Raw genomic sequence first — 26,150 nt, 5'->3', positions numbered from 1 at the left:
ATTTAATAAGCGGACGGGCCTTGTCCGCATAATTGGGGACCCACTGGGCATAGTAGGAGAAGAACTCCAGGCATCTCTTCAGGGCCTTGGGGCAGTGGGAGTTCCAGGAGGGGGCGCATGCGGCCCTAGGACTCCATTTTCCACGACATAGCCAAGGATGGCTAAGCGATTTGTGCGGAACACGCATTTCGCCGTATTGTAAGTGAGGTTCAGGAGTTTGGCAGCATGGAGGAAGTGCCGGAGGTTTTCACCATGGTCCTGCTGGTCATGACCGCAGATGGTGACACTATCTAAGTACGGGAACGTGGCCCGTGGCCCGTATTGGTCAACCATTCGGTCCATTTCCGAGACCCCATTGGTGACGCCGAAGGGAACCCTGAGGAAGTGGTAGAGGCGGCCATCTGCCTCGAAGGCAGTGTATTGGCGGCCTCCGGGTGGATAGGGAGCTTGTGGTACGCGGATTTCAAGTCCACTGCGGAGAAGACTCGATACTGCGCAATCTGATTGACCATGTCAGATATGCAGGGGAGGGGTACGCATCGAACTGCGTGTACCGGTTGATGGTCTGACTGTAGTCGATGACCATCCGGTGCTTCTCCCCAGTCTTGACGACCACCACTTGGGCTCTCCAGGGGCTTGTACTAGCCTCAACGATCCCCTCTCGTAGGAGTCGCTGGACCTCCGACCTGATAAAGGTCCTATCCCGGGCACAGTATCGCCTGCTCCTAGTAGCGACGTGCTTACAGTCCGGGGTGAGGTTAGCGAAGAGCGAGGGTGGGACGGTGAGGGGGGGGGGCAGGGATCCACCGAACGTTAAAGTAAGGCTATGGAGGTGGCACTGGAAGTCGAGCCCCAGTAATAGGGCAGCGCAGAGATGGGGAAAGACGTAGAGTTTGAAGTTAGTGTACTCTACGCCTTGTACAGTAAGGGTCGCGACACAGTACCCCCGGATTTCTACTGCATGTGATCCGGAAGCCAGGGAGATTTTCTGGGTCGCGGGTAAAATTGGGAGGGAGCAGCGCCTTACCGTATCTGGCTGTATGAAGCTGTCTGTGCTCCCGGAGTCGAAAAGGCAGGCCGTCTCGTGCCCGTTGATCCGGACAGTCATCATCGATGTTGTGAGGTGATGAGGCCGGGATTGGTCGAGCGTGATGGAGGCGAGCTTCTGAAGGTGATGGGTAGGCTGGTCGGAGGTAGCAGCGGCCAGCGTACGATCGGGTGAGCAGGGCTCCCGGGAGTCTGCGGAGTGGTCCCAAGATGGCGGCCCCCATGGGTCACGCGTGGCATCGGAGATGGCGCCAAAGATGGCGCCCCTGTGGGTCGCACGTGGCGGCCGAAATCAAAGATGGCAGTGAAGATGGCGCCACCCACGTGTTGCACATGGCGGGTGGCGTGGCAGCTGACAGGCAGCAGGCATCGCTGCTGGGCCTAGAAGCTTTAGGGAGAGATTGGGCCTGGCAGGCTTTCGCAAAGTGGCACTTCCTCCCACACCCGTTGCAAGTCGAGTTGCGTGCAGGGCAACGTTGTCGGTGATGATTACCCTGGCCGCAAAAGTAGCACTTGGGGCTTCCGGCATTGGCGGGCTGCTGCGCGGCACAGGCTTGCGCCGCATCAGGGTCGAATGATGGCAGCGCTCACGAGGGTGCCGCGCGGTCGGAGGTGTAGGCCTCCATGTTCTGGTAGGCCACCTCCAGCGAGTTTGAGAGCTGCACTGTCTCTGGGAGGCCGAGTGTACCCCCTTCTAGCAATCGCTGGTGGACGTAGCTCGATTTCATGCCCGCGACATAAGCGTCCCTGATCAACAGCTCCGCGTGTTGGGTAGCCGATACCGCCTGGCAATCACAGCTCCGTCAGAGTACCTGCAAGGCACGCAGGAATTCTGCTAGTGACTCCCCAGGGCGTTGTCGTCTCGTGGCAAGAAGGTGCCTAGTGTACACCTCGTTCACAGATTTAGCATAGTGTCCCTTCAGCAGCATTATCGCCTCCGCATACCGGGGGGCGTCCCTGATGAGAAAAAAGACTTGCGGGCTCACTCTTGCGTGGAGGATCTGCTTCTTTTGGAGTTCGGTGAAGTCTTCGGTGAAGGATCCGAGGTACGCTTTGAAGCAGCTTAGCTAGTGCTCGAAAGTTCCAGTGGTGTCGGCTGCCTGTGGGTCCAGCTCCAGGCGATCAAGCTTGCGTGATGAATTCATATTAGATGTTTAGTGTATTAAATTGAGATGCCATCAATGAACACACGACGAGTGGCCAATGTAACTGAAGCTTTAATGCACTAAACAGAAAGCCTCCTGGCATCTGATCCTGAACTGGATCAGAGGTGGAGACCAGCCACCTTTACACATGAGCCCGAGGGGAGGAGCCACAGGCGGAGCCAGCAGGGACAAGCCCAGGCATGTAACAATACAATAAAGTGGTTTACCACACCACACTCCCCTATTGCCTGCCCCGCTCCCCTGCTCGCTGATTGCCTGCCCCGCTCCCCTGCCCGTCTCCCCTGCTCGCTGATTGCCTGCCCCGCTCCCAGCCCCTCTCCCCTGCCCCGCTCCCTTGCTCGCTGATTGCCTGCCCCGCTCCCAGCCCCTCTCCCCTGCCCCGCTCCCTTGCTCGCTGATTGCCTGCCCCGCTCCCAACCCCTCTCCCCTGCCCCGCTCCCTTGCTCGCTGATTGCCTGCCCCGCTCCCAGCCCCTCTCCCCTGCCCCGCTCCCTTGCTCGCTGATTGCCTGGCCCCGCTCCCCTGCTCACTGATTGCCTGGCCCCGCTCCCCAGCCCCTCTCCCCTGCCCCGCTCCCCTGCTCGCTGATTGACTGCCCTGCTCCCCTGCTCGCTGATTGACTGCCCTGCTCCCCTCGCTGACTGCCTGGCCCCGCTCCCCTGCCCCGCTCACCGACTGCCTGGCCCCGCTCCCCTGCCCCTCTCCCCTGCCCCGCTCACTGATTACCTGGCCCCGCTCACTTTGCCCCTCTCCCCTGCCCCGCTCCCCTTTTCGCTGATTGACTGCCCCGCTCCCTTGCTCGCTGATTGCCTGCCCCGCTCCCTAGCCCCTCTCACCTGCCCCGCTCCCTTGCTCGCTGATTGCCTGCCCCGCTCCCCTGCTCGCTGACTGCCTGCCCCACTCCTTTGCCCCGCTCCCCTGCTCGCTGACTGCCTGCCCCACTCCCCTGCCCCGCTCCCCTGCTCGCCGATTGCCTGCCCGCTCCACTGCTCGCTGATTGCCTGCCCCGCTCCGCTCCCCTGCCCCTCTCCACTGCTCGCTGATTGCCTGCCCCGCTGCCTGCCCCGCTCCCCTGCTCGCTGACTGCCTGCCCGCTCCCCTGCCCCCCCCCCCACCCCCCTGGTTGCTGACTGCCTGCCCCGCTCCCCTGCCCCGCTCGCTGACTGCCTGCCCCGCTCGCTGATTGCCTGCCCCGCTCCCCTGCTCGCTGACTGCCTGCCCCACTCCTTTGCCCCGCTCCCCTGCTCGCTGACTGCCTGCCCCACTCCCCTGCCCCGCTCCCCTGCTCGCCGATTGCCTGCCCGCTCCACTGCTCGCTGATTGCCCGCCCCGCTCCGCTCCCCTGCCCCTCTCCACTGCTCGCTGATTGCCTGCCCCGCTCCCCTGCTCGCTGACTGCCTGCCCGCTCCCCTGCCCCCCCCCACCCCCCTGGTTGCTGACTGCCTGCCCCGCTCCCCTGCCCAGCTCGCTGACTGCCTGCCCCGCTCCCCTGCTCGCTGATTGCCTGCCCCCCCCCCCCCCCCCTGCTCGCTGATTGCCTGGCCCTGCTCCCTACCCTGCTCGGCTCTGCTCCCCTGCCCTGCTCTCCTGCCCCGCTCCCCTGCTCGCTGACTGCCTGGCCCCACTCCCCTGCTCGCTGACTGCCTGGCCCCACTCCCCTGCTCGCTGACTGCCTGGCCCCGCTCCCCTGCTCGCTGATTGTCTGGCCCTGCTCCCTTCCCTGCTCGGCTCTGCTCCCCTGCCCTGCTCTCCTGCCCCGCTCCCCTGCTCGCTGACTGCCTGGCCCCACTCCCCTGCTCGCTGACTGCCTGGCCCCACTCCCCTGCTCGCTGACTGCCTGGCCCCGCTCCCCTGCTCGCTGACTGCCTGGCCCCGCTCCCCTGCTCGCTGATTGCCTGGCCCCGCCCCCGTTACTGCTGATTGTCTGGCCCTGCTCGGCTCTGCTCCCCTGCCCTGCTCTCCTGCTCGCTGACTGCCTGCCCGCTCCCCTGCCCGCTGACTGCCTGGCACCACTCCCCTGCTCGCTGACTGCCTGGCTCCGCTCCCCTGCCCCCTAACTTCCTGGCTCTGCTCCCCTGCTCGCTGATTTTCTGGCCCCGCTTTTTGCCTGGTCCCACTTCCCTGCTCGCTGTTTCCCCAGCTTGAACTCTCTGCCACTACTGTTTACTTACCTTCAATCACTGATTGTTTCTCTCTCACATTTGCTGCTGATGGGCTCCGCATTGAGCTTTTCAGCAGCAAATACGGTGGAAACCCAGTCGGTAATTGCAGGAACTTCCTCTTGAATAATCTCCAAGGTTGCATAGTGGTCTTAATAGGCCAGATATATCCAGCAGGCCATGCTTTGGACAAGTCATGTCTAAGTCTTTAAAGTCTGGGAGGAACATTTTGCATACTGGTCAAAGATGTACAAGATTATGACAGGTTTAGCCAAGGTAGACCCTTCCCATTAGCTGATGGTAGAAGGGATTGCAGATTTAAGATTTTGGGCAAGGGATGCAAGCGGAAGGTGAGGAAGAACCATTGTTTACACAGCAGGTGGTAATAGCCTGTAACTCACTACCCACAAGGATGATGGAATCGAAACAATGAATGATTTCAACAGGAAATTGGATGGGTAGTTGACGGAAATAAACCTGCAAGGCTAAAGGGGTCAAGTAGGAGAGGAAGACTAACTGGTTTGCTCTGTGCAGAGCTGGCATGGCCTTGATGGGCTGAATGGTCTCTCTCTCATTAATGTGCCATTCACACTTCTGAGCTGCAATTTGTGAAGAATGGAATAATGGTGGATGCAGGCAGCTCAGCCCTCTTATGATCATTTGAAATTTGGCATTCTTGCATTTGTCCTGATGAGTGCAAGACATAAAGCTTTTGCAGCATTTCTCTCTTTTCAGCAAGATTTTTAAATTCTAACCATTGTACATCATATCACTTGTTGAACAAATCTACTCACATACAACAGAAGGGATGTGTCACTGCTAACTCCACATAGGCTGATGAGAAATTGCAAGGCAACCCTGAGATTGTTGCTCCATTTTTCGTTGTCTACCAGTGCATTCCAGGCATTTTCCATCTCTGATCCAGGAACTTCATCCCCATACTGAAAAAAAAAAAGATTGTTATAATTGTAGATTTGAAGTCAATTTATGAGGGAATCCACTTCGAGATGTCATCTTTTGAGGCTGGTTTGATTCTGTTTTTTGAAAAAAAAGTCTATCAGCAATATTCGGTTATCATAATGTTTCTATGATAGACATCACGTTGCCTTTCAATAATATCCTTCCCATTCTAAAAACTAGTTAAGATCCATGGAAAGAGAAGAGCAGTGAAGATTCACCTGAACAATTGCAGTGTTGAGAGGTAATGCTTGAAATATTGAGGTTAATCTCACTGGAAAATAAAATTGGATGGGGTGTAACACAGACAGCCGATGTGTCTCTGTCAATTTCCCATTTGGGTAGGTTAGGTTAAAATTACCCAGAGAGTTCCAATAGGGGTTTCCAAGATCATGAAGAATTTTGAAGGCATATAGGGCGCGATTCTCCAAAATGGAAACTAAGTGTTCGCGCTGTCGTGAGCGCCATCGCGTTTCACGACGGCACGAAACGGGCGCAGGGACTACCGATTCTGTCCCTCACAGGGGGTCAGCACGGCGCTGGAGCGGTGCACGCCGCTCCAGCCTCCCTTCCCGGCGCATGCTCGGCGACTTCTTCAACGCTCCGGCCCCGCGCAACATGGCGCGGGGGTTCTGGGGCTGGAAGCGGAAAAAGGTAGGCCCGGGGGGGGTGAAGAGACCAGCCCACCCACAGACCCCATCAGTGAAGGAGCGCTTTTCCCCGTCCCACAGGCCGCCCCCCGACCCTTCGCGCAGAGTTCCCGCCGGCAGCGACCAAGGGTGAACGGCGCCGGCGGGACTCAGCCGTTTCCGCGCGGCCGTTCGGCCCATCCAGGCCGGAGAATCAGCGGCCCGGCCTCGTACAGCGGCCCGCGACCGGCGCCACGCCAGTGCAAATGACGCCGATTCTCCGCACCTCGGAGAATCGCGCACTGGCGTCGGGGCGCGGTTGCGCCGATACTCCGGCCCAGCGCGGGGCTCGGAGAACTGCGCCCATATGATGATGCTGAAGCTTTTTGCCTTTCACTCATCAGGACAAATACAAGAATGTCAAATTTTGAACGATAAAAACAATTTGTACTACAGGAGAAACAGGTGTGAGAGATTGGTATGTTGACTCTGATTAGCTGAGGCATTATCATAGAGAAAGCAATGGAGGACCATAGGCTCCCAAGCTCCTGAAAGAACAAAAAAGGCACAAGTCTTGAATATATTCCTTTTGTTTCCAGAAAATGGATCCTTGTGTATGAATGAATGTAGCTTCTGACAAGTGTAAATGAGCTATGTTACGAGCTCGACTATTACCTTCAATTGGTTGTTAGTGTAGCTTTTAGCATAATCAAGATTGGTCAGCAAGTGTTGCCCAAATCATGGAACCATGTCTAACAGCAGACAATTTGTTTTGCCGATGCTACTGTCAGTCCAAAAAGATATTCTGACTACCACATAGTTGAGCAATGTTGGCTGGAATTCTCCAACCATTCGGTGGTGGCAGGATTGTCTGGTCCTGCCGGTGCACACCCCCGCCCACAGGCTTTGCGGTGGTGTGGGGTGACTTCAATGGGAATTCCCATTGACAATGTCAGGAGCAGAGAATCCCATCGCCAGCGAACGCGCACTGCCTCCCACCGATGTGAAACATGTGGCTGGGAGGACAGAGAATCCCACCCGTTGTGTTTGAATTTCAACGTCGATGTGATGCTAAATATGTGGCCGTACATCCCTATGATTGGCTGATTGAACCAAACGGCATGTTCATACTTGTCAGACAACAGACAGTACTGTGCTGTCAGTGTCTCATCAATTACATTGTTAAGGACTAAATGACAACATTGATAAACAGTTGATGGGTATATGTGCATCCATGATGCACTATCAATTACCACAAAGACGAGAGTAGTGGAATAACCGAGGCTTTATTGAGCAAAGATGTTGTGCCTCCTGTAGCTGGAACCAGAATGGCTGCAGCACCGGCGAACACACACATTTATACACCACCTACTGGGCGGAGCCAGCAGGCAGGGATTTACCCATGTACGTCTACTATATGGGCAGTGCCGTAATACATGTAATACAACTACTGGTGACTACCTCATTCACCCCGTTAAAAAAAAGAGTCCGGTGGGGGTGGTGGAAAACATTACAAGTTAAGTCTGTCGGGGGCTGACCCTCCTCTGCGATCGCCTCAGTCCTGGTGGTGATGTGGGCGCCGACCTAGTCACCTGCGACTCTGGGAGCGTGTTGTCCTCGTCTTCGTCACCCATGAGTGGAACCAGTGGGAGGATGGATCCTACTGGGGCGGGGGCTGCGGTGAGGTTCGCTGGAGGGAGGGTGAGTGGCATAGGGGTGAATGAGGCAACCGGGGGGGGGGGGGGGGGGGGGGGTGTCAGGTCGGGGGTGGGGATCCAGCAGGTGCGAGGTCCCGGAGGGAGACTGTGTCCTGGCGTCCGTCGGGGTGTGCCACGTAGGCGTACTGCGGGTTCGCATGTAGGAGGTGGACTTTTTCGACCAGAGTCCGACTTATGGGTCCGCATATGCTTCTGAAGGAGGACGGGTCAACGCAGGAACTGCCAGCCATGTTGGGAGCGAGGCCTCGGAGGTGGGCTTCCTGGGGAAGGCAAACACACGTTCGTGAGGGGTCTCGTTGGTCGCGGTGCAGAGGAGCGATCGGATGAAGTGGAGCGCGTCGGGGAGGACCTCCTGCCAGTGGGAGACCGGAAGATTTTTAGACCGCAGGGCCAGCAGGAAGGCCTTCCAGACTGTCCACTTCTCCCTCTCCACCTGCTCGTTTCCCTGGGGGTTGTAGCTGGTCGTCCTGCTCGAGGCAATGCCCTTGCTGAGCATGAACTGACACAGCTCATCGCTCATAAAAGAGGATCCCCGATCGCTGTGGATGTAGGTGGGGAAACCGAACAGAGTGGAGATGCTGTGGAGGGCTTTAATTACCGTGGCAGAAGTTGATGGGCAGCACGGTAGCATTGTGGATAGCACAATTGCTTCACAGCTCCAGGGTCCCAGGTTCGATTCCAGCTTGGGTCACTGTCTGTGCGGAGTCTTCACATCCTCCCAGTGTGTGCGTGGGTTTCCTCCGGGTGCTCCGGTTTCCTCCCACAGTCCAAAGATGTGCAGGTTAGGTGGATTGGCCATGATAAATTGCCCTTAGTGTCCAAAATTGCCCTTATTGTTGGGTGGGGTTACTGGGTTATGGGGATAGGGTGGAGGTGTTGACCTTGGGTAGGGTGCTCTTTCCAAGAGCCGGTGTAGTCTCGATGGGCAGAATGGCCTCCTTCTGCACTGTAAATTCTATGATATCGGGGCATGGGATGGCGAAAGGGAACCGGGAGTACTCGTCAAGCACGTTCAGGAAGTACGTGTTACGGTCGGTGGAGGGGAGGGGCTCTTTGAAGTCCATGTTGAGGTGCTTAAAGGGGCGGGAGGCCTTCACCAGGTGCGCTCGATCTGGCCGGTAGAAGTGCGGCTTCTGACCTCCTCAACGGAGTGGGGCAGGTTGCGGGCCTTGATGAAATGGAAGAACCAGGTGACCCCCGGGGGCAGAGGTCATAGTGGAGAGCCCGGAGTCGGTCCACTTGTGCACTGGCACATGTACCGCGGGATAGGGCATCAGGGGGCTCGTTGAGCTTCCCCGGGCAATACAAGGTCTCATAATTATAAGTGGAGAGCTCGATCCTCCACCTCAAGATCTTGTCATTTTTGATCTTGCCCCGCTGTGTATTATTAAACATGAAGGCAACCGACCGTTGGTCAGTGAGGAGAGTGAATCTCCTGCCGGCCAGGTAATGCCTCCAATGTCGTACAGCTTCCACTATGGCTTGGGCCTCCTTTTCGACAGAGAAGTGCCGAATTTCGGAGGCATGGAGGGTGCTGGAAAAGGCCACGGGCCTGCCCACCTGGTTGAGGGTGGAGATCAGAGCTACGTCCGATGCATCGCTCTCCACCTGGAAGGGGAGGGACTCGTTGACCGCGTGCATCGTGGCCTTGGCGATGTCTACCTTGATGCGGGCCTCAGCCGTCAGGGGAAATACTGTGGACTGAATAAGTGGGCGGGCCTCGTCCGCATAATTAGGGACCCACTGGGCACAGTAGGAGAAAAACCCCAGTCATCGTTTCGGGGCCTTGGGGCAGTGGGAGTTCCATGAGGGGGCGCATGGGGTCGGCCCTAGGACTCCATTTTCCATGACATAGCCAAGGATGGTTAAGCAGTTGGTGCGGAACACGCATTTCTCCTTATTGTATGTGAGATTAAGGAGTTTGGCGGTCTGAAGGAATTTTTGGAGGTTCGCGTCGTGGTCCTGCTGATCGTGGCCACAGATGGTGACGTTATGTAGGTACGGGAAGGTGGCCCGCAGTCCGTACCGGTCAACCATTCGGTCCACCTCTTGCTGGAAGACCGAGACCCCATTAATGATGCCAAAGGAAACCGCAAGGAAGTGATAGAGGCGGCCATCTGCTTCGAACACAGTGTATTGGTGGTCCTCCGGGCGGATGGGGAGCTGGTGGTAGGTGGACTTTAGGTCCACTGTGGAAAAGACTCGATGCTGCGCAATCTGATTGACCATGTCAGACATGCGTGGGAGGGGGTACGCGTCGAGCTGTGTGTACCGATTGATGATCTGACTGTAGTCAATGACCATCCTGTGCTTCTCCCCAGTCTTCACTACTACCACTTGAGCTTTCCAGGGGCTGTTGCTGGCCTCAATGACCCCTTCCCGCAGAAGCCGTTGGACCTCCGACCTGATGAAGGTCCTATCCTGGGCACTGTACCGTCTGCTCCTAGTGGCGACGGGTTTGCAATCCGGGGTGAGGTTCGCAAACAGGGAAGGTGGATCGACCTTAAGAGTCGTGAGGCCGCAGGCGGTGAGGGGGGCAGGGGTCCGCCGAATTTTAAGGTTAGGCTTTGGAGATGGCACTGAAAGTCCAGGCCGAGTAACAGGGCAGCGCAGAGGTGGGGGAGGACGTAGAGCCGTAAGTTGCTGAACTCTACGCCTTGGACGGTGAAGGTTGTGATGCAGTGGCCCCGGATTTCCATGGAATGGGATCCGGAGGCCAGGGAGATTTTCTGGGTGACGGGGTGTACCGGGAGGGAGCAGCGCCTTACCGTAGTGGAGTGGACGAAGCTCTCTGTGCTCCCGGAGTCAAAAAGGCAGGTCATCGCGTGCCCATCGATCTTCACTGTCGTTGTCGCGGTACCGAGGTTGCGGGGCCGGGACTGATCCAGGGTGATAGAGGCGAGCTGCTGCAGATGCTGGGAGGTCCCGGGCTGGTCAGTGGGGGTGGAGGTAGCGCCAAGCGATGAACAGCTAGACGAGCAGGGGTCCTGAGACGCCGTCCAAAATGGCGCCGAAGATGGCGACATCAAAGATGGCGGCGCCCACGGGCCGCACGTGGCTTGCAGTGAAGAAGATGGCGGCGCTCACGGGCCGCACGTGGCTTGCGAAGGGGAAAATGGCGGCGCCCGTGGGGAGTGTAGGAATGCCAGGCCTGGACAGAGCGGCGACCGACCGGGTCTGGCAAATAGAAACAAAGTGTCCCTTCTTCCCACAGCCGTTGCGGGTCGCGTCTGCGCTGGGTAGCGCTGCCTGGTGTCTTTGTTTTGCCCGCAAAAATAGCACTTGGGACCCCCAGAGTTGGCTGGCTGCCGCACGGCGCAGGCTTGCGGTGAGCTGGAGGTGGCAGCTGGTGGGGCCCACGATGCCCATGAGGGTGCCGCGCGGTCGGGGGCGTAGGACTGGACGTTACGGGAGGCCACTTCTAACGAATTAGTGAGCTGCCTAGTTCCCGCAAGATCAAGCGTGGCTCCTTCCAGTAGCCACTGGCAGACGTACGCAGACTTCATGCCCGTAACGTAAGCGTCTCGAATTAAAAGTTCGGTGTGCTGGACTGCTGAAACTGTCTGGCAGTCACAGCTCCTACCTAGGATGTGCAGGGCACGCCAGAAATCGTCCAGAGACTCCCCGGGAAGTTGCTGTCTCGTGGCCAGGAGGTGTCTGGCGTATACTTGATTAACTGGTCGAACGTAGTGTCCCTTTAGGAGCTCCATCGCTTCCGAGTAAGGTCATGTCAGAGCAGGAGATGGGGAAGGGGAATCTTGAGTACTCGTCAACGATGTTGAGAAAGTACACGTTACTGTCGGTGGAGGGGAGGGGCCCTTTGGAGTCCATGCTGAGGTGCTCAAAGGGGCGGGAGGCCTTTACCAGATGTGCTCTGTCTGGCCGATAAAAGAGCGGTTTGCACTCCGCGCAGACCTGGCAGTCCCTGGTCACAGACCTGACCTCCTCGATGGAGTAGGGCAGGTTGCGAACCTTGATGAAATGGAAAAACCGGGTGACACCTGGGAAACATTAAAATATGTCACTTCATGGGAGAGAGTGCCATCCAAGGTATTTAGATGCTGCACTGGAGACCTTGTTGGAGGAAGTGGAAAGAGAAATGTTTGCATCTGCAAAGGGCTAGCTGACCCTGCATTTACACAATGAGAAGACAGTTGGAGTAGACAGTCATAGGAATTACTGTACGAAGTCTTACAACACCAGGTTAAAGTCCAACAGGTTTGTTTCGATGTCACTAGCTTTCGGAGCGCTGCTCCTTCCTCAGGTGAGGAAGGAGCAGCGCTCCGAAAGCTAGTGACATCGAAACAAACCTGTTGGACTTTAACCTGGTGTAAGACTTCGTACTGTGCTCACCCCAGTCCAACGCCGGCATCTCCACATCATAGGAATTACTGGCAGGCGTGCATATGTGCATCTGATTATAAGGGTTCCTTGCCAAAATCATCCCTAGGCTGGATCATCAGGGTATTTCAGTGTGCAATTAGAATGATGTGTTTCCCTGTGGTATATAAGTGATGTGTACCTGACATCCTGCACTTGACTTGTGACTTTGAAGTCTGATCGCCTACATTGCATTGCACTGTGCTCCACACCCTGAAGGGTCTGCCTCTCCCTCATTACCAGGGGAGCTCATCTTTATCATTGTCACAAATAGGCTTACATTAACACTGCAACAAAGTTACTGTGAAAATCCCCATGTCTCCACATTCCGGCGCCTGTTCGGGTACACTAAGGAAGAATTCAGAATGTCCAAATTACCTAACAGCACATTTTTCGGGATTTGTGGGAGGAAAGTGGAGCACGGAGGAAACCCACGCAGGCACTGGGAGAACGTGCAAACTCCACACAGTGACCCAAGCCAGGAATCAGACCTGGGACCTTGGCGTTGTGAAGCAGCAGTGCTAACCTCTGTGCTACCGTGCCACCAACCTGGCGGAGCTTATATTCAGAGGAGGTCACCTGGAATCTAATTTTCCTGATCTTGTGACCTCCTCAAGGGTTAGGGCTATACTGGGAAAGGGGAGGACTGGCCTCAGGCAAGGAAAGGGGCTGCAGGGCTAGGGCTATACTGGAGACAGTGGCAGAGAGTTGGGGTACAAGTGGGGAAGATTGCACTCAGGCACATGGTTGGAGGTAGGGTACAAAGGCTTAGGGTCCTCAGTGCTAGAATGGGGAGAGCATGTTACAGAATGATATAAGCCACTTAGGGCCAGAATAGGAGTAGTACTGAGTGAAGTAGGGCTTCAATTTACATTGTTCAGCTTGCAAAGACTGTCCTTGTCCAGGTCCAAGGAGGGGGAGGGCATGTCAGTCCAGTCTCAGTCGTGCCCAGCATGTTATGCGCAGGGAGCTGTCATAACATTACCAACCTCAGTCCATGGGATTTCTGGATCATACTGGGTTGCAGATGGCACACTGAGTCGGGGGAGTCATCTGCAGTGGGGTATCCGAGGGAGGGTGTGTGTGGTGGTGGGCATGGGTAAATACTTAGCTGTGCATGTAGACTCAGGATGGGGAGTGGGGAGGTCCACATGGGGCACTGGTAAATCTCCCTCAAAATGTTCAGGAGCTAGTGAACCAATATCCACTACGATCACGATGGGATCAAGGAATATATGGGCAGAATTGAGAGGTCTTGGAAGGGGGGAAATCTGAACATTAAGCTCCTCCAGGACAATGGAGGAGTTTCCATACTCACACAGGCAGGGTCCAAGCTGGTCTGGCTGTGAAAGCTCAGCACTGCCATCTTCCAACCTGCATTGATGGTGCAGTAATAAATTAAAATGAGAAGCTTTGCTGGTGAGGCAGATGCATGCACGGGGGGGCTGATTAAATGGGCACCCAACTGAAGTGGGCAGTCCCAAATGAAGAGAGAGGCACAGCTGAGGCGTGTTAGGAGCCTTTCAATGACAATTCAGGGAATCAGGAAAGTGAAGCATGCAAGACCAATCTGCAAAGTAACACTAATTGATTTCCCGATTTAAACCCCTTGTTCATAATGTGGAAATTCCCCAGAGCTAGAATGAGTTCCAGAGCAGCTGGGAAACAGGACAAGCTTTAGAAGGGTGTTAGAATCGTGGCGCTGGACAATTCACTGAAGACAAGCCCAAGGCCCCTCAAATAATATCCTGACTAAACATTTATCCAGAGTCTTGTGGCGCAGTGGGTATAGTGTACCTGCCTTGAAGCCAGGAGCTCCAGGCTTGAGTCCCATCCAAGGGCTTGATGGCCAAGGAAGGTTCATATCGTGGCCAAGAGGTTGAATATCATCATACAAAATCCTTCCAACACACGCTAATGGCAGGTGGTATGAGCGAGAGAAACTCCTGGTCAGCCATACTTGATGTGGAATAGTGACCTTCAAGTTATAAGCCTCTGGCGACAGGCTAGCGACCTGTTCCAGGGAAAGCTAGCTATGTAAAAAGATGAAAGTCTGCCTTGTGCACCACTAGGTACACGAAAAGAAACAACAACAACGTTTATCCTCATGTTTATTCCAAAAAGTATTATTAGAGTGCGGAGAATGAGGATCCCAGTGCCTGGGCTGAAAGCAGCACATCCAAGTGCCTGACCAAAGCAATGTCATAGCAGTAGGTTATATTGCGAGGGGGTGCACCTTGATACTCATCCCGCATTGGCCAGCATTTCAGGGGCAAAAGAACTTGAACCACATTCACTGATGAGTCATTGACAAAAAGAGGACCTTTGGAGACTAATGCTGACTATTGTCTGTTTCTCATTGATAATACAGGGAGGAGACCATCAGGTATTTGAAGGCTGGATTTAGGGCTGCCTACATTATTACTTACAAACAAGAGAGAAGGAGATAGTTGCAATGGCTCACCTGGCTCGCCAAAGGGAGAAACAAAACTCGAAAGACCAAGGACCAGCAGGGCCTCCTCTGGACGCAGAGGATGATGCTCTGAAACGTGCTTTGGCGACTTGCATGACCGGGGTGTACAGAACTTGCATATCTTATCTGCTAGTTAGCGAGAACCAGTGTCGCTAATGCCTCCACATATCTGGGATCTGGTGACTCATATTTGCCACAGGAATTGGCATCACGGGGACGAGGAGGGCAACCATTCTCAGTGGCTCTGAAAGTAAAGGACCTGGCTGAAATCACCCATGCAGTGGCCGCAGACTCGTGCAGAGAGAAGGTAAAATGAGTGACATACCACTAAAAAAACATTGGTGGTGCACATCATAGGGATCTTAAAGATGCAATTAAGATGCCAGGGCAGATCTGGTGGTGCACTCCTGTATACTCTCCAGAGGGTGTCACGGATCATCAAGGCTTGCTGCGTGCTGCACAACCTGTCGCTTCAAAGAGGGGAGGACTTTCCAGATGCCAACGTGGAGGAGCTGCATATCTCCGATGAGAGACATCAAAGCGGTGAGTGCACTGAGTTGGTGGAAATCAAGGTTACAGGGGACGAGGCCATGGCATGATGAAGCAGGTGTGCACATTAGATCTTCATTGCCACCAGATTCCACGAGAAGGAGGACGAGTTGCAGTGAGGACAACTGCCTCCTGGGGAACTGCCCTCCATCATGAGCAAACATGAATGCTATTCTCACTTCAATATGAGAATGAATAGTTACACATGAAGCACACATTGTCCTGATGTTTTGAAGGATGATGAAGCCTCAGGAGCATTGCTGAGATGAGGTGAGGTGTAAACTGGAGGAGGGAGTCCTGGCACAGATTTCAGAAAGTGCTGCTTCTTCAAGCATGTCTCCAGCATACCAATCTCAATGGCAGCCTACAAGAGCCAAGACCTGTTCCACTATCCTCAGTGGGCTTGTAGCTGTACGCCTTCAACCTGACAAAATTATTCAAGGAAATCCATCTCCAGCAACGGGACAATGCATTTGGTGCAATATCGATCGTGAAACTAATGGGTGACACTAGGCCAAGGCAGCCAAGGACATTCTGCCGGTATGCATCTATTCTGAGATGACTCAATCCTCTGTGTTACCCTCTTCTCTATCACATTAACGCCTGCGCTCTCAGGTAGTGGGTGCTGGCCTGCTTTTATCCTCACTGTGCAGTTGGAGCACCTGAGGATGACAACCTTCAACCGCCTGCATGCCAGACATTAAAATGCCTCCTCTTTAAGATACACATTATGCCCTCATGGCCAGTCCTGATCCGTGCGAACTTGAAACTTCTCTGACAACATGAAGCCCTCAAGGTCACGAGTCATTGCAAATAAAGACTTCAACTTCAGTACATTCTCACTTCTATCCCATTGTTCCCTCAACACTGTCCAAAGCGACAATGTGTGCTTCCACAGCATGCTCAAAGACTTTACTGACCACCAAATATTGCCATTTTCAATTAGCATCACTCAACCTGGCTTGTGTTTAGGTAATGGGATGCACAGCTCTGTGATGAGAGCCTTGTGGCTGCAATACAATTACAGGTTGAGAAACACTCAAAGTTGTAGGTTCGAGCATCAGGGGAATAATGTGGCTGAGAGGCGCAGGTTTTGGCATTTTGAGGTGGTATGGTCCTCCCTCTTATTGGTGGGTTCAGCAGATGTACACACTGGGAGTCGCAAATGTAGTTGGCAAACAGCAACGCACATCAGCTCTGAGTATGGACACATGGCATGAAAACCCTGCCCGAAGAAAGAGAGCACATGGAGTTGCATGATATATGATCCTTCTCCATGCATTTACACATCTCTCCTTGTACACTACACCATCACCTTTCAAGAATGCAGATGAAATAGGAGAATACCACTGCCTCAATCTTACACAGCTAACAATAAACATGACATGACCCTGCAAAGCATGTGAACGAGGTTCGTTCCAAAAGCACACTTAACATTAAGGCCGAGCCATCATGGATGCTGAGAACGACCTGGAAAAGGGCCGCACACGGTGTTGATACTGAAGCATACTACATGGATGAGAGGCCCATGATAGCAACACCTGTGCTAAGTGGGGGGGGGGGGCAAGGACCATAGTATCACACCTGATTGACAGCAACAAGGCTCATGGGACGCATGCTACAGAGTAAATTTGAAATGGGTGTGATTTGTGAACATCTGTACCACCCTTGTGCTCCTAAATAATTTACATTTTCCGAACCCTACCGCTACATCTTGGTGCTTCCCCAGCATTCACAGTGGAAGTGGAGGCCATATGCTAACTCCTGTGTCCTGTTATGTGTGATGGATTTTGTGGGCATCCTCTGGAAGGCTCAGACCTGGAGGACCCTGGGTTGCTTTGGGTGTCCTGCTCTGGGGCAGATGCACACTGCTCAGCATGTGGAGCTGGATATGATGAGGACACAAGAAAAGGGTGATCGGTGAGTGGTCGTGGAATCACCTAGGTGGATGGCCCCGTGGTCATCCTCCCTATGGGTATTTGTGAGCCCCTGGTTGAAACCTTGAGAAGGGGCAGCTGGAGTGAGTTTTAGGTGCTCAGTCCCTCACTTGTTTAGCCGCTGATGGATGCCACCAATGACTACAGTGATGGAATCCGCTCCTGGTGCAGTGCAGGACCGATGTCTTGGATTAAGGTGTCCATGGCGGCTGCCATTCTCCTAGTATTGGCCTAGGTGCATTGCCATGCCGGTGCTATTACCTCAGTCTAAACACAGAAGGATTCCTCCATCATTTGTTTGCAACGCAGCTGACATCCATTCCTGGTGTTCCCGTGTTTGTCCGCAGCAGCTCATGAAACTGAGTTAGAACCAAGTCCTGAGGCTTATCATCTACCTATAACTAGAATAGTGGCCTTCAGCAATCTTATGAGGGTTGCCAACCTCTGATGTCCCTGCCTCCGCCTGCTGTGGACCGGATTGTGTGCTGTGCTCATCAGATTGTGAACCAAGCCGACTCTAGAACTAGGTTCCCACTGAGGTGTTTGTCTCTGTGATGCTGGAGGGTGTTGGTGAGCACTGTGACGGATCTGCTTTGGTGCTCTCCTCTGGTTCCTCATTCAAGGTGTCGTCTGGGCTGGAGCCCCTGAATGCTTTCCAGATGTGCCTATGAAGGAAAAGAGAAATGATTAGTGCATGGCAGGCAACTCTAAAACAGGGCAATGCAGTCAGAGTATGATTGTCTGAGGGATGAGCTTGTCTGAAGGATGAGCAGGTGCGGATCCTCACTTGGGTGTGCGCAGTCCACTTCACTGTCGGCACAAGCATGGTCCATGTTCTCTCCAGCTCGATCCTCCTAGGGAGAGAGGACCTTGCTTTTGGCCACTCCACCTTCGCCTGAGACCTCTCCCTTCAATTGTGTGCAATGTTGCTGCATAAAGATAGAGAATGCAAGCAGGTCACATGCTAGGGCAGCTGAAAAGGATGCTTGCCATATTTGGGTGGTGAGCGGAGCCATGTATGGACTGAGGACGCCAACCTCAGAGGATACGAGGCCAGATGGAGCTGTGCATGTGTGTGTGTGTGAATGTCCCCTAAGGTGGCAGCGTGTGAGATGCCAGTGAATGTATGATGGGCTGACTGGCGTGTGAGTTGAGAGTCATGAGATGGTTTACTTATCCTGGCGACACGGAGGAGACATCCTCTTTCTGCACTGGGTGGCTTCCTTTTCTGTGGTGTGTTGGCACTAACCACTGCTGCCAAGCTGGAGTGGTGAGGTTGGTGAACTTCATCTAGCCATCAAGGGGGTAGAGGACATCACGCTGGGCCTCGACCGCATGCAGCAGGCATTCTGATGAAGTGTCACCGAATTTTGGAGCAGCAAGCTTTTTCCCTTTTGGAGCCACATTTTCCGTGGACTAGTCTTGGGCTACATTGAAAATGCTGTCCCATTAAAATATGGTGTTCAGAATGAAGAAATGGTGAGCTCACGGCAGTGCAGGCGAATGAGACACCACCTGCCCGCAAACTGGCGTGTTTCCCATGGGTGCATAATTAATTCGGCGGGAATTGGACAATATAGCGTGAAAACCCGCCAATGCAGGTGGCGGGTTGAACACTGTTTTTCATGTCCACCCCAAGATTGACTATCTAAATACCTTACAATTGTGGTAGATTTTCAACTTCGGAATTTTGTAGCAGGAGTAGGTCTTTTAACCCTTTGAGCCTGCTCCGCCATTCAACTATCCCAGATCCCTTGATGTAATTAGTATCCAGAAATATATCAATCCCTGCCTTGAACGTGACAATTACTGAACTTCATATCCCTCCGGGGCACAGAATTCCAAATATTTACTACCCTCTGATTGAAGAAATTCCTCTTCATCTCAGTCCAAAATGGCTTGCCCCTTATTCTGAGAAAGAGTCACTTGGTTCTAGATCCCCCCTAGTCCGAGGAAACATACTTTCTGCATCTATCCTGTCTAGTCCCTTAAGAACTTTGTAAGTTTCAATCAGAACACCTCTCATTCTTCCAAACTCTAGAAAATACTGGCCCAGTCTCCTCAAAGGACAGACCCACCATCCCCGGGATTAGTCTGCTGAACCTCCACTGCACTCTCACGATGGCAAGTATATCCTTCTTTAGGTAAAGGGACCAAATCTATAGGCAATCTTTATTTGTATCCTCAAATGTTCTTGCAATAATGTCCAACACACCGTTTGCCTTCCTAATTGCTTGCTGCGGCTGCATGTTGGCTTTCAGTGACTTATGAACAAGGACACCCAGGTCCCTTTGGACATCAACACTTCCCAATATCTCACCATTTAAGAAATACTCTGCCTATCCTGTCCTCCTACGAAAGGGATAACCTCATATTATATTTCATCTGCCATGCTCTTATTCACTCATTACGTCTGTCCAAATACCTTGAAGCCTCTTTACAGCAACCTTACAACACACATTCCCACCTAGTTTTGTGTCATCTGTAAAAATGGAAATATTGCATTTGGTCCCCACGTCCAAATCAATGATACAGATGGTGAACAGCTGCAGCCCAAGTACTGATCCTTGTGATACCAAACTAGTCCTAGTCTGCCACCTGTGAGTGACCTATTTATTATTATAATAAGAAGTCTTACAACACCAGGTTAAAGTCCAACAGGTTTGTTTCAAACACTAGCTTTCGGAGCACTGCTCCTTCCTCGGGTGAATGAAGAGGTTTTCACCTTTTCACCATTTTAACCTGGGGTTACCCCTATCTCCGGATCTGTAAAGACTTAATTACCTGCAAATGCTCGCATTCTAAGCATTGTCTTGCATCTTTGAATTTGTCTATATATATATATATATATATATATATACATACATATATGTTTCTGGAACATACCTCTCCATTCACCTGAGGAAGGAGCAGTGCTCCGAAAGCTAGTGTTTGAAACAAACCTGTTGGACTTTAATTTGGTGTTGTAAGACTTCTTACTGTGCTCACCCCAGTCCAACGCCGGCATCTCCACATCATATTTATTATTACTCTGTCTTTGGTTCATTAACCATACCAGTATATTACCCCATATTCCATGTGCTCTAATTTTATTCACTAACCGCCTGCGTGGGACCAATCAAAAACCTCTGAAAATCCAAATACGCCACATCCACTGGATTCCTCTTGTCCACCCTGCTGGTAATACCTCAAAAAACTCCAACAGGTTTATCAAACATGATTTTCCTTTCATAAATCCATGCTGACTCTGCCCCATCAGGTCATTATTTTCTAAGTGTCCAGTTATCACATACTTTACAATAGATTTGGAATATATTCCCTACAACTGATGTCCCCATTTTCTCTCATCCCTCCTTTCTTACATATTAAGAGTTTCATTTGTTGCCAGACGGTCATTGTCCACAATTATCTACCCTTGAAGTTGTGGAACAGATGGCTCAACAGGTCAATCGATGCAAAGATTAAACCACAAAAGGGAAATTGATACATTCAAATCTGAATCTCAATACTGCTGAATTCAGAAGAGCACTTTAAAGTATTTTAATGCATCTGTACACTTTCACGGTGCTGGTCAATGTAATGGTCACTTACCTTTTCACCATTTTAAAATCCCACCCACCTCCATTCTGACACAGACAGAGACATGAAAATCCAGCCACTGAACTCCATGCCTATGTTTTAAATTGAAACTCTACCCTACAAACTGTTTTCTACTTATTGAAATAAAAAAGGAAACACCAGTATGCTATAAAACCACATTATATATTATCATTGAGCAAATATAACCAATTCATACAATGTCAAACTTTATTAATTTCATTGTTAGCATAAAGAGGAAATAGGATTAAATTCATGTCATACGGGATGGCATGGTGGTTAGCACTACTGCCTTACGACACTGAGATCCCGGGTTTGATCCCGGCCCCAGGTCATTGTCTGTGTGGAGTTTGCCCATTCTCCCCGTGTCTGCGTGGGTTTCACCCACACATCCCCAAGGATGTGCACATTAGGTGATTGGCCATGTTGAATTGCCCCTTAATTGGAAAAAAAAATTATTAGGTACTCTAAAATTTTTTAAAAATTCATGTCAGGAGTAGGCCATTCAGCCCCTTGAGCCTGCCCCGTCATTTAATAAGATCACGGCTGATCTGATAGCACCCTCAAATCTGCATCCCGCCTACTCCCGATAACCTTCTCTCTCTTCATGTAGCGTCCTTGTCCGAAGACTGCAACTCATGGCTTATGCCATGATATCACAATGGGGAAGGAGAAGAATCAGACCCAAAGAACTATTTAAGCCAGTACAGGGGTTAACCCATGCTGTCGGCAGGAGAGCACGGTAGCACAGTGGGTAGCACTGTTGCTTCACAGCTCCAGGGTCCCAGGTTTGATTCCCGGCATAGGTCACTGTCTGTGCAGAGTCTGCACGTTCTCCCTGTGTCTGCGTGGGTTTCCTCTGGGTGCTCCGTTTTCCTCCCACAAGTCCCAAAAGACATGTTGTTAGGTAATTTGAACATTCTGAATTCTCCCTGTATACCCGAACAATCGCCAGAATGTGGCGACTAGGGGATTTTCACAGTATCTTCATTACAGTGTTAATCTAAGCCTACTTGTGACAGTAAAGATTATTATTATTATTATTATTATTATTATTAAGCACCACACTCTAGCCATCTCGTCAACTAAGATAGCAGGCTCCCTCTTGCGTACATAGTTTAGGGAGATGGTGGTGTAGTGGTAATGTCACTGGTCTCATAATCCCAAGGTCCAAGCTATGCTCTGGGGACATGGATTCAAATTCCACCATGGCAGCTGGTGGAATTTGAATTTAATGAATAAACCTAGAATTGAAAGCTAGTCGATGTAATAGTGACCATGAAACTATCATTGATTGTTGTAAAAAGCCATCTGGTTCACCAATGTCCTTTAGGGAAGGGAAACTGCCATCCTCAATTAGTCTGGTCTATATGTGACTCCAGATCCACAGCGGTGGGTTCTTAATTGCCCTTTGACATAGCATAGTAAGTCACTCAGTTAAAGAGCAGCTAGAAATGGTTAACAAATGCTCGCCTTTCCAGTGACATCCACATTTCACGAATGAATAAAGGAAAAAGTAAATAAAACATTACCTTGGCAGTCATATACATGAGGTTATTAAGAACCAGAGAGGTGGCCTGTGGAGAGCCCCAGCCATTTCCTTTCAATCCATATTCCTCAATCATTTCCTCCTCTTTGTAGTTAGCTTGTTCATCAGGGGTTTGTGGGTTAGATGTTATGGGAAGAAGTCCACCATCCACCAGCTCAATGTTACGAAGCCACGGCAAAAGATAGGTGAGCATAATTTGACGACCATTTGGGTGAGTGGTTGGAAATCTCTGGCTAACCTCTGGTCAAAGAGATGTAAACAAACATTGAGTTCCCTCAGTACTTCTAAAAGTATACATCTAGAAACAGTAATCGTGTCAGTGAAAAATAGTCTAGAAGTTACTGTGTTTTTAAAATACAAACTTCTTTCAGTTATTCGACAGGAAGTGCTAAATCACTTTACTATTTTACAATATTGCTCCCAGAACTTTCCAGTTTGTAAGGAAATCCCAAACATAAAAATGAAATAGTGAAAGTAGATATTGTTTACTGTCCAAGTGCAGAGGTTGCAAGAGAAAAACGTCTTTAAATAACAATGTTTATTTTGAGGCATATATAAGAAACCACAATTGGATTGCATTTGTGTGGCTGTAATCATGGCTGGAACAGTATTGCATGAAAATCAAAATCCACAACGGTGGGAAATAATGATATTAATCATTAATATTTTTGACACTTCACAGATGGGTGACTTTAGAAGTTTTGGGTTAGATTTTCAATTTGTTAATGGACAGTTCAATTAACTGTCCATTAAAAAGTCCAAAGTGAAAATTAGGCAGATTCTATAAGGGGTAGCCAATCAGCAATGTCAGCTTTACACCTGGGCATCAGTTTGAAAGACAGCACCAGGCAAAGCTGTTAGAGAGCTTCCTGCATTTATGGATGTGTTTTGCTTAAGAAAAGTTCATAAACATTTATGATTTTACATCATTTGTGTAGTAAGAAATACCCAGAACATTCTTTCTTAAATAACGGCATGCTTTTGTACTCACATTTTGTTGTTTTGGCAACTAAAGAATTAATTCTGAATGACATTGTTATTCCTTTTACCTTGGGTTTCCCAAACATTTTGAACCGCGGAACCCCTGGTGATCTCCCAAAGAGCACGGGGAACCCCAAGCATTCTCATAATGTTGCCGCCTTTTTGTTGCCACGCAATATGTGCAAACACAGGAATCAAATGTAAACCAGTCTTTTCTAGCTATATCTATGCATATATTAAGAAAAGCCACACAGTCACAAATACATTCATCAGCTACAGGGCCCCCTCACATTAACCTCTGGCCAAGCCACCCACCATGGCTCCCTAATATTATCTCATGGAAGTAGTACCTACTTTAGGAGTGGATAGTCTGGTAATAATTAAGAAGTGCTCTTATTAAAAAAATATTTAAGTCTTAACCTATATCATAGTTAAGGGGAGGAATGATGCTGGAAAGCTGATTCTCACATCAACACGTACCTCTCCCTCACATGCGAGAGTGTCTCTCTCGCATTCAAACGCAACACACACTCACCCCCTCTCTGACACACGCACTCACCTGCCTCTCTCTAACAGCACTCAACCCCCCTCTCTCACGCACACTCACATCTCTCTCACATGCGCACTCACCCCTCTCACACGTGCACTCACCCCTCTCACACGTGCACTCACCCCTCTCACACGTGCACTCACCCCTCTCTCTCACCCACACTCACCCCTCTTTCACACACTCACCCCTCTCTCACATGCACTCACCCCTCTCTCTAACACGTGCACTCACACATACACTCACCCCCCCTCTCTCAGCCCCCTCTCTCACACACGTACACCCTCCTCTCTCACACGTACTCACCCTCCTCTCTCACACATGGACTCAGCCTCCTCTCTCACACATGCACTCACTCCTCTCTCACACACACGCACACCCCCTCTCTCACACACACACACACACCCTCTCTCACACACACACTCACCCTCCCCCTCTCTCAGCCCCCTCTCTCACACACGTGCACCCTCCTCTCTCACACACGTACACCCTCCTCTCTCACACACGTACACCCTCCTCTCTCACACACGCACGCACCCTCCTCTCTCACACACGGACTCATCCTCTCGCATACACGCACACCCCCTTTCTCTCTCACACTCACCCTCTCTCTCACACTCACCCTCTCTCTCACACTCACCCTCTCTCTCACACTCACCCTCTCTCTCACACTCACCCTCTCTCTCACACTCACCCTCTCTCTCACACTCACCCTCTCTCTCACACTCACCCTCTCTCTCACACTCACCCTCTCTCTCACACTCACCCTCTCTCTCACACTCACCCTCTCTCTCACACTCACCCTCTCTCTCACACTCACCCTCTCTCTCACACTCACCCTCTCTCTCACACTCACCCTCTCTCTCACACTCACCCTCTCTCTCACACTCACCCTCTCTCTCACACTCACCCCCTCTCTCACACTCACCCCCTCTCTCACACTCACCCTCTCTCTCACACTCACCCTCTCTCTCACACTCACCCTCTCTCTCACACTCACTCACCCTCTCTCTCACACTCACTCACCCCCTCACTCACACTCACCCCCTCACTCACACTCACCCCCTCACTCACACTCACCCCCTCACACTCACACTCACCCCCTCACACTCACACTCACCCCCTCACACTCACACTCACCCCCTCACACTCACACTCACCCCCTCACACTCACACTCACCCCCTCACACTCACACTCACCCCCTCACACTCACCCCCTCACACTCACACTCACCCCCTCACACACACTCACCCTCTCTCTCACACTCACCCTCTCTCTCACACACACTCACTTCCTCTCACTATCACTCCCTATCTCAGACTTACCACATCACACCCCCTCTCACACACTCACCACCACTTTCATACACTCTTGCACAAACTCACTCCCCCCTCACACACTCACTCCCTCTCTCTCACACCCACTCCCTCTCTCTCACACCCACTCCCTCTCTCTCACACCCACTCCCTCTCTCTCACACCCACTCCCTCTCTCTCACACCCACTCACTCCCTCTCACACACACTCACTCCCTCTCACACACACTCACTCCCTCTCACACACACTCACTCCCTCTCACACACACTCACTCCCTCTCACACACACTCACTCCCTCTCACACACACTCACTCCCTCTCACACACACACTCCCTCTCACACACACACTCCCTCTCGCACACACTCACTCCCTCTCGCACACACTCACTCCCTCTCGCACACACTCACTCCCTCTCGCACACACTCACTCCCTCTCGCACACACTCACTCCCTCTCGCACACACTCACTCCCTCTCGCACACACTCACTCCCTCTCGCACACACTCACTCCCTCTCGCACACACTCACTCCCTCTCACACACACTCACTCCCTCTCACACACACTCACTCCCTCTCACACACACTCACTCCCTCTCACACACACTCACTCCCTCTCACACACACTCACTCCCTCTCACACACACTCACTCCCTCTCACACACACTCACTCCCTCTCACACACACTCACTCCCTCTCACACACACTCACTCCCTCTCACACACACTCACTCCCTCTCACACACACTCACTCCCTCTCACACACACTCACTCCCTCTCACACACACTCACTCCCTCTCACACACACACACACTCCCTCTCACACACACACACACTCCCTCTCTCACACACACACTCCCTCTCACACACACACACTCCCTCTCACACACACACACTCCCTCTCACACACACACACTCCCTCTCACACACAAACACTCCCTCTCACACACACTCACTCCCTCTCACACACACTCACTCCCTCTCACACACACTCACTCCCTCTCACACACACTCACTCCCTCTCACACACACTCACTCCCTCTCACACACACTCACTCCCTCTCACACACACTCACTCCCTCTCACACACACTCACTCCCTCTCACACACACTCACTCCCTCTCACACACACTCACTCCCTCTCACAC

The 26,150-nt window shown here is 51.9% G+C and overlaps 1 protein-coding gene across 6 annotated transcripts in view; it reads right to left on the bottom strand.

Annotated features, from left to right (window-relative positions):
* LOC140391931 (protein furry homolog) overlaps positions 1 to 26,150 on the bottom strand; it is a 790,380-nt gene that overhangs the window by 264,699 nt on the left and 499,531 nt on the right. For all 6 annotated transcript variants that reach the window (XM_072476991.1, XM_072476992.1, XM_072476988.1 and 3 more), the window contains 2 exons: positions 22,145 to 22,401; positions 5,167 to 5,313 (listed from right to left, as the gene is read on the bottom strand). In XM_072476991.1, coding sequence (XP_072333092.1) covers positions 5,167 to 5,313; positions 22,145 to 22,401 — 404 coding nt within the window. The remainder of the gene's footprint in view (positions 1 to 5,166; positions 5,314 to 22,144; positions 22,402 to 26,150) is intronic.

This window comes from Scyliorhinus torazame, chromosome 15, assembly GCF_047496885.1.
Source record: "Scyliorhinus torazame isolate Kashiwa2021f chromosome 15, sScyTor2.1, whole genome shotgun sequence".
NCBI lineage: Eukaryota > Metazoa > Chordata > Chondrichthyes > Carcharhiniformes > Scyliorhinidae > Scyliorhinus > Scyliorhinus torazame.
The sequence above is the reverse complement of the archived record's forward strand: the minus strand, read 5'-3'. Positions and strand labels throughout refer to the sequence as shown.